This window comes from Nilaparvata lugens, chromosome 4, assembly GCF_014356525.2.
Source record: "Nilaparvata lugens isolate BPH chromosome 4, ASM1435652v1, whole genome shotgun sequence".
NCBI lineage: Eukaryota > Metazoa > Arthropoda > Insecta > Hemiptera > Delphacidae > Nilaparvata > Nilaparvata lugens.
The window spans coordinates 22454269-22467343 of NC_052507.1; the positions used below are offsets into that span (position 1 = coordinate 22454269).

Sequence of the window (13075 nt, forward strand, 5' to 3'; positions counted from 1 at the left end):
TGTAAATGATAACTATATTTACAAACTATTTTGAGTCCAAAAAATTTATCTACTCCAATTTTGAATCTATCAGAGTAATTAACTCCAAAATTAATATTGATAATAAAATAAAAATAATGTGGGATTTATGTTTACTCCATAAGATCAAAGTCATATGATATAAAAATCATATAATGTTACCGTATAATCGTTTTCAGTAATTTATTTTAGTACTAGGAGACTAGCTTTTCATGAGAAAATTAATTCTAACCCAGTAAACATTGAATTGAACTGTCACGTGCGACTGAACGTTATACGACACTGACCATTTCTCACATAATACTCCTGGTATAGGTGATGAATGCTATCACGAATAAAATCTGAAGCATGACTGACTCAATTTATGACGTGAAAATGGAAATTTAAAGACAGTTCGACCACACCCGTCCAATCACTCTCAGAAAAGGGATGGAACAGTGATTTTTCACTGTTATCACCGGCTCATCTGCATGAATGTACCTGTTACAAATTGTTGCACATTGTGATCAATGGCCTGCTATCAGTTACTACGCTCCTTCATTTAGTTTCGAATTGCATGCTGCTGATTCCAGCAACTGATAACAACTGAACATTGAATTGGAGCATGAATAACACTTTTTATTACTTTCCTTGCCCTATTACCATAGGTGAGGAAAGTATTGCTTTCCCGAAAAAATTAAGATACCCTTATTTCAAGTTTTCTATACGTTTCAAGGTCCCCTGAGTCCAAAAACATGATTTTTGGGTGTTGGTCTGTGTGTGTTTATGTGTGTGTTTATGTGTGTGTGTGTGTGTGTGTGTGTGTGTGTGTGTGTGTGTGTGTGTGTGTGTGTGTGTGTGTGTGTGTGTGTGTGTGTGTGTGTGTGTGTGTGTATGTGTGTGTGTGTGTGTGTGTGTGTATGTCTGTGAACACGATAACTCCATTCCTAATTATTAACCGATTGACTTGAAGTTTTAAACTTAAGGTCCTTATACGATGAGGATCCGACAATAAGAAATTCAATAGAATTAAATTCAAGATTGCGGAAAAAATGGAAGATAGTTACTAAAAAACCATGTTTTTCACGTTTTTTTCGAAAACGACTCTAACGTTTTTCTTCAAATTTATACCATGGATAAGCTATTCATTCATAGATCCTATCAACTGACATGAGTCTCATTTCTGGGAAAATTGCAGGAGCTCTGTATTATTCTTGAGAAAAATGGCGGATAATTACTAAAAAACCATGTTTTTACGATTTTCTCAAAAATGACTTGACCGATTTCTTTCAAACTCATACCCTGAATAGATATTCATCAGCTCTATCAACCGGCATTAGTCTTTTTCCTGGGAAACTAATGGTGGTTGTACCCCATCCTTGAGAAATGGACTGTGTAACCTCCTTCTCGTGCATGAGGTAGGTAGGTGAGCAGTTTATATAAAAACACATAGTCGAGATATTTCATCTGTAGAACAGCTATTTTGACGACTTTAAAAAAATTAATCGAATTTCACAATTTAATTTACATAAAGGAAAAAGTACTCCGAAAACAATTATAATTTACACATGTACAGTAGTCTGATTGTAGTTTCAAATATGTTGTCGCCAATCGTCATTATGTTATTCCCCTAAATTATTCTCGTTTAAGAATGAGACTTATAGTTCAATGAGCAAGGAAAGTTGTGTTAGTGTACCACACCAGACTTTTTATCTATTTTCATTAAGACTCCGGTGGAGTTCCATGATAAAGGATAACTAATTTATGAGGTATTCTTCAAGTGATAAAGTGTTCAAAAAATAATTTTAGCATACCGATCCAATCTTAAATGTTACTTATTTTATCTTGTTGCGTTCCGAATCACAGAATTCACAAAGCGAATTGTAAAATAATTTACATAAAGGAAAAAATACTCTGAAAACAATTTACATATGAATAATGATAATGACATGAATAGTAATGTAACATATAGTTCCCATCCTGGCTTTGTAGGAAGAATATAACAGAGTAATGAGCAAGGAATTATTTTGAAGATGAATGGGATGGATACCGGTAACCGGGTATCTTGTGAGAGGATTTACCTCCGAGGACCAATACTATGATAACATCATACTGTATGATAAACTCACACAATTATTTAACAATTCTATCAATATTCGAATAATTTGTCGAATAAGATAAGACGAGCTTCTCACATCGCATTTGTCTTGAATGTTGTAATAGTAATGTTATAATAATTATGTAGGGTGTATATTCTTGATATTGTCGTTACTATCTTATCAGTGAACTAATTCAACATTAATTTATTTAGTGAATGACCATCATAGTTTTCCGAAGATTAACAAATGCCAGCTTTAGCGGAGTTGAAGCTTACTGTTGTAGTAGAAATCAGCAACAATGAATGACTACTTGCCTGGAAGACAAATCGTCGGACGTTTTAAAAATGAAGAGAACCATATCGAGAGCGGCTATTTGGAGGCTTTCCAAAACAGAAATCGTGTTTAATATTCCGGGTCGTTGTCGGAGGCAACGTTATTCAAATTACGGGCCGACGAAAAGTTCGGTGCCCGGTTTTTCTTCTGCTGCTTTTCGGGTTTTAATTGTCGCCGCTTTTTTCGGGTAGACCGGCCGGCCATTTTTCTGTTTTTCCGCGGCGATGAAATTGCAGCGTGATTTGGGTCTTGGCTGGAGCGATAAATTGCGAATCTAAATAATAGCCGATTGGACAAGCTGATTGCCACAGCATTGACGACTGCCTAACCCCCTCCCCCCTCTTACAATGATCACCACACCACTTCCCACCATCGCAGCTGCAACACTCTTGATTTTCAAGCGATCAGGCCCAAAAAATGGAAACTACAGCAGTATTCCACATTGTTTATGGATCTCTGAAAAAGTGTAGTTGATTCTTCTACAATGAGAGAGTTTTTTTTAAAGTTGATTTTTCGAAAAAAATCAATTTGAAGTAATTATATTTAATTTATCAATGGATGTGAAAATATTCGTATGATAGAACTATTCCAATATTTATTCTGTCATTTTATTCAATTGAGAATGGCGAATTTTCCAAAATAAACAATTCAAACTGAGTTACAATAACATTAATTACCAATTCATTATTCCTAAGTCAATACAGAGTTGATGTGCTTCCCTGGAATAAACTTCATCCAAATATGATCATCTTCCTGAATATTGTATCGACCATCCATACATGACTGATCGTTGAGGATTTCTTCCTGTTGAGGACCAGTTTCAGACAGAGAACATTTAATTTGGAATACTATTTTTCCAAAACATCAAAAATGTTCTACTTTCAGCCACAGTCTTCTTGTCTCGATTCTATGAATGAAGTAATGCTGTAATCTACCAACAGTGATTACAGTAACACCTGTATAGATATGAGCTTAATTGAACACTCACACCAACGTTGTATTGTGAATAGTCAATTCTGATTACCAGGATTTCTTTTTGATTTTTTTATTCCAGAACAATATTCCAAGTTTCCAGCCTTGAACTGCTAGACTAACAGATTATCAACTCCAGCTGAGACGGCCGCACTGTATGGTAAGATAAAGATATAGGATCTGTATCAATAGTAATGATAATCAATGAACTTACAATGGACATTGAGCCGCCACTTGTCTTCCAAAGCCGAGTCGGAGAAAGCGGGATTCTCAGCTCGACATGTCAGATATTTGCCGTCATCATCGATGACCGGGGTGAACGACAGCATGCTGATGCTCTGGTTGTTGTCTTGTGAGTGCTGTGGACAGGCACAAATGTTCATTTTTTGAGAACGTCAGTAACATGACTATAATAAAGTTGAGAGTTAATTTAATTTAGGCTACAAATTGATGAGATTTGTACCATACAGAAACGTAATAGTGTACATTTGAAATGTTCGAACTACCTCTTGGACAACGAAAAGCAAGGTATGAAATGAATGAACAGAAGTGTTTTTTTGGTCGGTTGATAGACATGAGTCGTATAAGAGATGGAATGAACTCATTATTTTCTTTATATTTCGAAAATTTTGTGTAGGCCTAGCAGGAAAGTTATTCATTACTCAAATGCAATAAATAAACAAGGTCTAGAATCAGAATGTCAATGTACCAGAGAGGTATATACAAGGTAGTAGGGCACTATTTCAGGTTAGAAAAAAATTCATAAATAATTTTTGCAAGTAATATATTTCAACCAATCGTGGAAACACAAATGGAAATTTTTGTTTCATTCATAATAGTTGTTATTTCATAAATATTACTCCAGTAAAGTAGTGATCCTAATATTGCCATATTGTCCAAGTCTCACGCTAAAATACTCATTATAATTATTTCCTAGACGCCAAAGAGTTGTGAACTTTGACTTTTTTAAAGAATCTTAGAATCTTAAAATGGAAGTAAAATCGTATTGAATCTATCCAATACATCAGAATAAATCAATGTGAAATTTCACAAGTGTTGGAGACTTTTTACTGATATCAAGCAATGCATGTTTATACAGTCTTCTATTGTTTGTTGGTGCATTTTTGAATTTTGATTTTGGTACAACAGAGAATGAATATCTTGAAAAGAAAATGAATTGGCTGAATAAGTATTCAACATTGAAACATCATACAAAATAGAAAAACTTCAATTACAGGTTGATTATTTATGTGAAATAAAAGTGGAGGTTGACAAGGCTTCATAGAGAATATAAACTCCGTGAATTGAAGCAAACAAGCAATCTTTGTGAGAAGATAACAGCCAAATAATTCAGCAGAAGCGCAAAATAATATTCAACGGGAAACAAGAAATCAACTGTGCATTTATTCGTGGAATGGTACGCGGTTATCTAGTAAGAAGTCGTGTTGTAGGCCTACACTCTGACAATGGGCGTGTCGTCTTGTTAAATTACACGTCACAGAAACAATGCAGTAACTCTGATAAACACGTTCTTTGTTTGTTATGTGTATAAAGTCGAAAACTCACGCCTAATATATTCAGACGCAGTATTCGTTTGTCGACAAACTTATTTCACTTAGCGCCTGTATGCATTATTCTTGTCCGACATCTTGGTGGGGGCTGAGTTCTTCAGACAAGCAGTTTCCACTTTTGAGGGAGTAAACTTGAGATCATTGTGGAGGGGAATAGTTGGGAGAGAAGTGAAGAACAAGGAAGTGGAGTGAGAGAGATAGGAAGAATGATGTAGAAGGAGTAAGTGAGGTGAACCGTTCGCAGACGACCGCAGAGTTGCGGACTCGCAAAACACTACAAAAGATCCTTCGCATTTTACACGCGGGGGACTTTGCGCACGCTTCAAGACTGTATGCGCTTGCTGAGTTTGAAACTTCCGAAATGTTCTGGCAAAAGTTGTCCCCGAGGAGAAAGACATGTTGTTAGTTGGATGAATGAAGAATGTAACAGATCTTACGGATGGTGGAGGATATGACAAATTACTTATGAGCAGGTGTTAAACATGATTTCTATATACTTTCAAATGAAACTTGTTCTCGACTCTCCGAAATCATTTGAAGGTTTCATCATTGTACTGATCAGTTCACATTATTCATCATACCATGCACTAACACTATTTTATTCAGGATCCAATCTTCACATGACTTGTGTTCTCTCATTTACGGTATCAACAATCTCTCAGATTTGAATTTTCCAATATAGGAGCCTTGAAATATTCTCATTGATATGTTGATCAAACTACAAAGAATCTATAACACAGTTTTTCTGTATAATTGATTGTTAGAATAAAAATAGAATCAAAAAATATTTTATAAAATATATTCAATTTATGAATTAATGAGGATGACATATTCCAAAAATTTGTGAAAGTAAATGGAGTTTAAGATAAAGAAAGGAAAAAAGTGTTAAATGGAGTTTGATCACAAGTGGAAGGTCAAATCCTATGTAGGCTATTCACTCTTCCCTTCACTCTCAACAATTCTCATGTATTAGGAGTTTATCTCGAATAATGACCGATTCAATAATAATCATGTGCCATTATTAATTTGTAAGTTCAATAAAGCACTCACAGTAAAAAATTATATCTAATGATTATAGCATTATAGATATAGCATTATATCTAATGCTATTTTGATAGTACGCATGAAAACATTTGGATATCGTCAAGTGTCTGGAAGTTGAGAAAGGTGTTATATTCAATTCATGTATCAGCTAGAGATAAAAAATTATGAGGAATCAATTTATTTGCAGAAGAGAAATGATTGAAGATGAATAATGAGTAATTAATCTCAAAGCAGGAGGTTCATGGATATTGAGGCATTTTATGATTTGAGTGTATCCTACGCGAATTTGAATATCTTTTGTGAATATAGTATTTTGGCACTCACATTTTTAGCAATTTTCTTCATTTGTCGACTCCCCTTCCACCATGTTATCACAGCATCCGGCCTTGATCCAAAAGCTCTGCACTCGACGTCATATCTTTTGTCGGCTGATATCGCTTGCGGCTTCGTTGTTATCCGCACTTCCAGAGGCTTCACTGCAAGTGACAAAAATCAGGTTAACCAGAATGCTGCTGTAATTTCCAAGAGAAATAAAAACTGAAATATTACTAAAAGTGAAGAATATTCATCAAATAATAATTTATTGTTATTGGCATGGTATCACTCAAATGGATATATTCATATTTGGACAGTTATCTCTTCACATAACTAGATGCGGGCGCTCCTTTGTGATAGACTGATCAAATTGAGAATTGAGAATAATTTCTATCATATAATTGATTACAAGTTGAAAATTATATAACTCTTCATATTGAGAGAAAAATAACTAGTAATTGTATTTGGATCGAAAAAATCTTGTTTGTAGAGTTGAGTGATATTTGTATTGAGATGACTGAATTCTCCGATCAATTGCTACTATTTCCTTTGTCGACTTTTCCAGTGAAAAGAGCCATTGTTCTAATTTCTTACTGAGTAGATGGTTCTCGATTTAGAAGCTGAAGAAATGAAAGTTTCTTGAAACTACAATCTGCTCGATTGTAGGATTTCTAAATAATTATATAAATAGATAAATCATTCTGTAGCAGTTGTTATGTACTGTAGATTACAATATAATGTGTAATATATGGTGGAAATTGATAAATTATTACTATATTCATAAATTGGTGATACAATTCAACATCATTGTCAGAGTGAACAGCTTTACATGAAAACATGTTGTATCATTTTTGAACTTCATATTTTTGGAAATGATTGTGAAACTGATCTTAGTATGCAACGTTCAATTCTGAATACTGCTCTGCTTTGCAGTTTCACAACTATTCAAGTCCTATATCAATCTGCACTATGAAACTCTTGCACTTCTAAAATCTGTTAGTGAGAGAATTGAAAATGTAATATCCACTTTTTAAATTTTTGAAGTTATACAATTGAAGATATCATTTGAATCTGTTATCTGTACAAGCTAAGAAACCTATCTGCTAGTAGGACTCTGCCTATAGTCCGTCCTCTCCCACTTCTGTCTCGATATCCACAGACATCCAGCTTTATAGTAGATCCAGTTCAATCGATTTGCATGGCGGGGATCACAGTGAGACTACCTCGTTCAATCCATCCCTAGCACAGTGATCACTTTCAAACGACAGATAAGAAAAGCATTGTGTCGGTGGAAACAAGCAGAGCATTGACTTACGATTGATGTTGAGGATGACGTATTTGAAGGTGGGTGACGCGAGGTTGGTGTTGGACGCCTGGCACATGAGCTTCGAGTTGAGATGCTGTCGTCCGACATTGGCGAATGTCATCGTGTTGACGGTGAGGCCTGACTCTTTGTGCTCGAAAGACTCGTCAATCACGTTGTTCTCCCAGTACCAGATCACTTTTGGCCTTGGACGTCCTGGGGCAACAACACAAACACCGAACAACTTCAGTCTCTAACCGATATCATGGAATCAGGAAGGTCAATAATCGATGATGAGATATTTTGGTCTATAAGTCGAATGGAGTGCACAAGATTTTGATGCTCTGAATTTAGTATTCACTTGGATATAGTATAATATGACAGTTCTCCTTGTCACCAAGCTGATGGAAATATAATATGTTCATCAGTCCCATTGAATCAATATGTGACGATATTGAATGGGGATAAACCAGCTTTATAGATGAATTACGAGATGAAAATTATGAAGAAGGAAGTAATAGTTTTGGAATGTATTTGTCTTGTGAATTTTGAGATACCTTGATACCTCGTTCATCTCGACACAAAATAAATTTGTGAAAACTTGAAACATTTCAACAGAAATTATTGATAACATGATGATGAAAAGGTGTAATGTAGCTGTAATGTTTGTGCAGTTGAAAGCATCAATCTTGATATTATTCAGTTTCAAGATCTGATAAATGAATAGGGAAACATTTCTCCAAAGTTTTGAACTCCATGCAGATTACTCTGATATACGGCTTATGTTTATTCTCATTGAGAATATGGCAGCTTCATGAATAATAATATTCTATCCTACTTGTCTATCTTTCTAGTCTTTTTTAGAGTAATCCCCATCATTAATGTACTTATGTATTATAATTTTAGTTTTTTATTATGTTTATTAATGTACAGTGCTATTTTATTTCTGTAGCACCATGGGTCTCATCAGATTCAGTGGGAATTGTCATATTGTATATCAAAGATCAATCTCTTAATGTGCAAGAGGCTTTAAACGGACACTGAGATTCTAGGGGTAGGTTTGTATGGAATGGAGCTATGAGTGAGAGAGGATAGGAAAACGAGATAGAGGATGATGCTGGAATTGGTTGAGATGAATACCACATGAGAGAGCTAGATGGAAGTTTGTGAGAGTATTCGAGGTGGAAAGATGGTCTAGTAGAGGAAAAGTGGGCCATAGGGTTTTCTTCCAGATGGAGAGATTATTGAATGATAATTAGAACATTATGAAAGTGAGTGGGATGTTGGGTGTAAGTGTAATGTAAATGAGATGTTAGTATGAACATTATAGGTCTAGGTTTAAAATTGTTTTAGAGTGCAGCCATTATATTTGTTGTGATGAAACATCATTCTGTAGCTATACAGGCTATCGAATCGTAGTCAGAAGTAGATTTGATGAACAGTTTTAGACAAATAACAGGAAAGAATCCAAGATATTTCCAATCACTAAGATATTCATTGTGAAAATTCAAGAATGGAATATTATTTTATTCTATACGTTTTTATGTGACGGGATTTGCTTCTTCTTCCAGCATGTCACAATGTCCAAGGGTAGGCTACTGTATGTCTCTTTGAATCCTATGTATGAAGATATATTATATCAAAATAGAAGTTTCTGAGGAAATTAAACAGGAATTTTTCTTTCCGAATTGCACGTCAATGTAGGTGTACGGTTTTTGGAAAACTTGCAATTCAAGGGTAGTACAAAAGGATAAATAAGTGTTCAATACTATGATATTGATACATTCATAATCTGTTACTGAACTCCTGATTATAAATGGACGACACTATTTATCCAGATCAAGATTGAATTCATGATTATATTAAATTAGACTGTCGTTCCGATTATTGAGCTATTGATTGAGGGAAACTCCATTTCAATTCCTTTTTCATTCTAAAAATAAACTAACATTGGCCTATGTCATTTGGGAGAAATATTATCAAAAATCATACAGTATAATTATGTGGGGAACTTTGAAAAAATAATTGTGTATCATTGAATCAATAAAAGAATAATGAATGAATTGACTTTTTTCATTCAACAGAGACAAACCCACATAATCATAATTTTGGTGTTTGTTGTCCACAAACAGATGATGAGCATAGGAATTTTTGAATGACCAATTCGAAAAATTCATTTTAATAATGCTAATATAACTTATTACTAATAATCAATTTTTAATATATGAATTATCAGTTGCATAGAATATCGTTCAACATGATATTATCCTTCTTGTAATTGAATTTAAAAAATAAGATATATTTTAACTGACCTCCGGACACCTCGCATATGAGATTGATGTCACTGCCTTCGTTGTAAGGCTCCAGCACCTTCGTCCGATCCCTTCGCTTCCCATCGAATATAATTGGCTTGTCTGGAGGAACTGTGAACAGAAAATCAAAGAAACCATTATTGCCAAATAAATGCAACTATCAAAAATATAGAAAAGAGTTGATAATAATTCTACAAATTTCTGGCGGAGATATTGTTATTCTCTATTCTTCCAGCTAAAAATTTTAGTAATGGCAAGTGAAGTCCTTATCCATGGATTGAATTTAATTAGATATTTTACATAACGCTCAGTGCACTAATTAGGGAATACTGGATGTGGGCTATTCATTGTAACATGAAGCCATGACTGTAACTCCAGTGAATGAATAGAATCGGTATCTATGTGTGTATAGAAACTGGTTAATTTATTTTCCGGTTCATTCACCCATTTTTCCATCTCCCTTGCAGACTTGTTAACTCATGGAGTGATGCATTGTGTCGGATTCGAAAAGATAGAATAATTATTTCTATGTACGAGTATTACAAATTTTCCATATCATTATCCACAAATACAGTACTTTTTCAGCCTCATCATCCTATCACTTTCAGCCTCTATCAATTTTTCTGATCGAATGAGAATGAATCATTTTACACACCAGATGTATAATTATTCAAACCGATCAAGAAACATGAATCAAGCGTGAAGTTCTTCTGGTGTAACAGAATAATATCATTGTATCACTGGAAGAGTATTATTTTCTCTCCTGTAGTTATAGAGTTATGTTAACTGAAAATATAAGAGTCAGTCATGGCATCTGCCCAAGAAGAATATCATGTTTTATGCATTCATATAGAACCAACCAGATATTATATGAATACAGTACAGTTATTACCTCTATCCAAGGAAAATAGTTCGTTTCCTGCAGTAACAGAGAGCTATTGAAGAAGTGACACTCATCATTTGAAAAATTCTTACCATTTACTAGCTCCTAAAACTGTTTAAGGGAACATCGTGCCATATTTTCCAATCAAGGAAAATTTTTAACCAGAATTCACAGAAACACTCACTTCATGAATAATACAGAGGATAAAAGTATTATAAATCGGTGGCAAACAAAAGGAAGCTGTTGTAGAGAATCTGTTAGGGACATTCAATAATTGAAATGTTGCCACAATGCCAATAGTAAGTGGATAGTGATGAAGGGAGGGGGTGAGAGGGTCAACAGGACCCAGGGACAAGAGTTCAATCCCTGTGTAATGGCCGTAGCTTATCACTTGTGGAGCTAAGTGCTGAGCTTTGGGCGTAAGTCCAACATCTCTGCATCGCTAAGCAGTTACAGATGAACGCGAGGCGAGGGCATCCTTGACTATTATCACATGTTGCGTTTGGCAACTTGGTTATCAATTATTTGGCGACAAGCATCGTTTCTCACTCGGAAACACTGTAATGGAATCTCTGCCAGAATAAAAGTATCTCCAGATATGGAGCTGAGTCTATTTAGAACCCATAGCCTACAGCAAAGTATTTCCATCCTTGGCATAAGCCAAATTAATTGCTACTTCTGCTTCATGTTTGGAGCATTCGATTGGCTACTGTCATGAGATCCATAACTTTTCTATAATCTGGTTCATGCAAATATGAACCTATATTTCTGCTTATAAGACATATTCTTTAAGAATGTTTATTCGCTAGATATATTACTTCTCTTAAAGCATCTCTGAAGCCTTTTTATTCTCATAAGACACGACCAGTTTCAGCTGATAATATTGAAAAAATTATAGAATGAATTGAGAACTGATAATATAATTTATGAACAACTAAACTTAGTTGTCAAATGAATTCAAAGAGCTGCATCATCACATAGCTTCACACCGTTTATCATACCACAATAGGTCTACCTGATCCATCAAATTGATGATTGAGATTCCACATCATACAATCAACAATTAGCCGCTGAACATCGAATTAGTAGTAGCTTACTCAATCCCATCTTATAAATCAGGCTCCTCCGAAGATTCAAACCGGGAACAGAGTATCTATTAGGCATCACTGATTTGAATCTAATTACCACTGGCTGAGATTAGGAGCATGCATATGCAAATATCCCACCATGCAGCATATCTACAGACGAATAAGCCTACACTACATTCTCTATAGATATCCCACATAATGTTTCAATTTAGATATCATTGTACGGATAGACAGACTGATTAATCCTAATTGAGATGAGCTCTGTGACAAAAAATTGTTAGAGGCTTGACGCATGGAGATTGTAGATTCTAGTGATGTGTCCAAAGAGTTATGAAAGCAAAAATGAAGATCTGGTGTGGCGCACTCACACAACTTTCCTTGCCTTTATGAAAATTGATCACCTGACGCTAGTGTTTACGCGCATCTCAAGTCTACTATTCAAAGATCTGAGAGCCAGCTGGTGACAGGACAATAACGCTGGAGACACACGAGATCTGCTATCTCTTCATAGTGAATGATTTAATAGAATCAACAGTTGCCAACAGTTTGCAATTGATTAATCACATTTTCCCGAATTTCAATCTTATTTTCAATCTTAGGAGGCTGTTTCAACTGTCATATTGCTGAATTATTTGTAGCACAAAACTGATAATTAAAACTATATTAAACAAACCCAGGCTCTATCCAACGGATATGGTTTTTAGTGATTTTGAGGTCATGACTATACGTCAATTATACATAAAAACCGTAATTGAGTACTTAATAAAATATAGATCCGATTTTCCTCTCACAATAAACTCTACTCTTAATTATTATAATCTAAGGGCCACTGCTAACAAATATGTAACCTATAACACTAATATTGAATGTATAAGGAGGCAATTAATTTACATAGGTACTAAAATACTAAACCTCATTCCAAATCACTTTCTCATGGATAATAAGATCAGCGGAAAAATTAAACTGGATATAAAAAACTGGACATACAGTAATTTCTTCTTCCATTTAGATATATGACTCGAGATTTCTGCTCCAGCATTTTTTTTTTCATTAGTTTTTTTTCATTTTTCAGTGGACTCGCTTACCTTTATTTCAAGTACCTATTCCTCTGTTTTTCTTCCTTCCCCCCATTTCTCCCTTCCTTTTTTCCTCATTACT

At 34.7% G+C, this 13075-nt stretch overlaps 1 protein-coding gene across 3 annotated transcripts in view; it reads right to left on the reverse strand.

Moving 5' to 3' along the window:
- The window catches only part of LOC111047815 (hemicentin-1), a 482899-nt gene that overhangs the window by 75311 nt on the left and 394513 nt on the right, over window positions 1–13075 (reverse strand). For all 3 annotated transcript variants that reach the window (XM_039427127.1, XM_039427125.1, XM_039427126.1), the window contains 4 exons: window positions 9947–10057; window positions 7647–7850; window positions 6341–6492; window positions 3616–3760 (listed from right to left, as the gene is read on the reverse strand). In XM_039427127.1, coding sequence (XP_039283061.1) covers window positions 3616–3760; window positions 6341–6492; window positions 7647–7850; window positions 9947–10057 — 612 coding nt within the window. The remainder of the gene's footprint in view (window positions 1–3615; window positions 3761–6340; window positions 6493–7646; window positions 7851–9946; window positions 10058–13075) is intronic.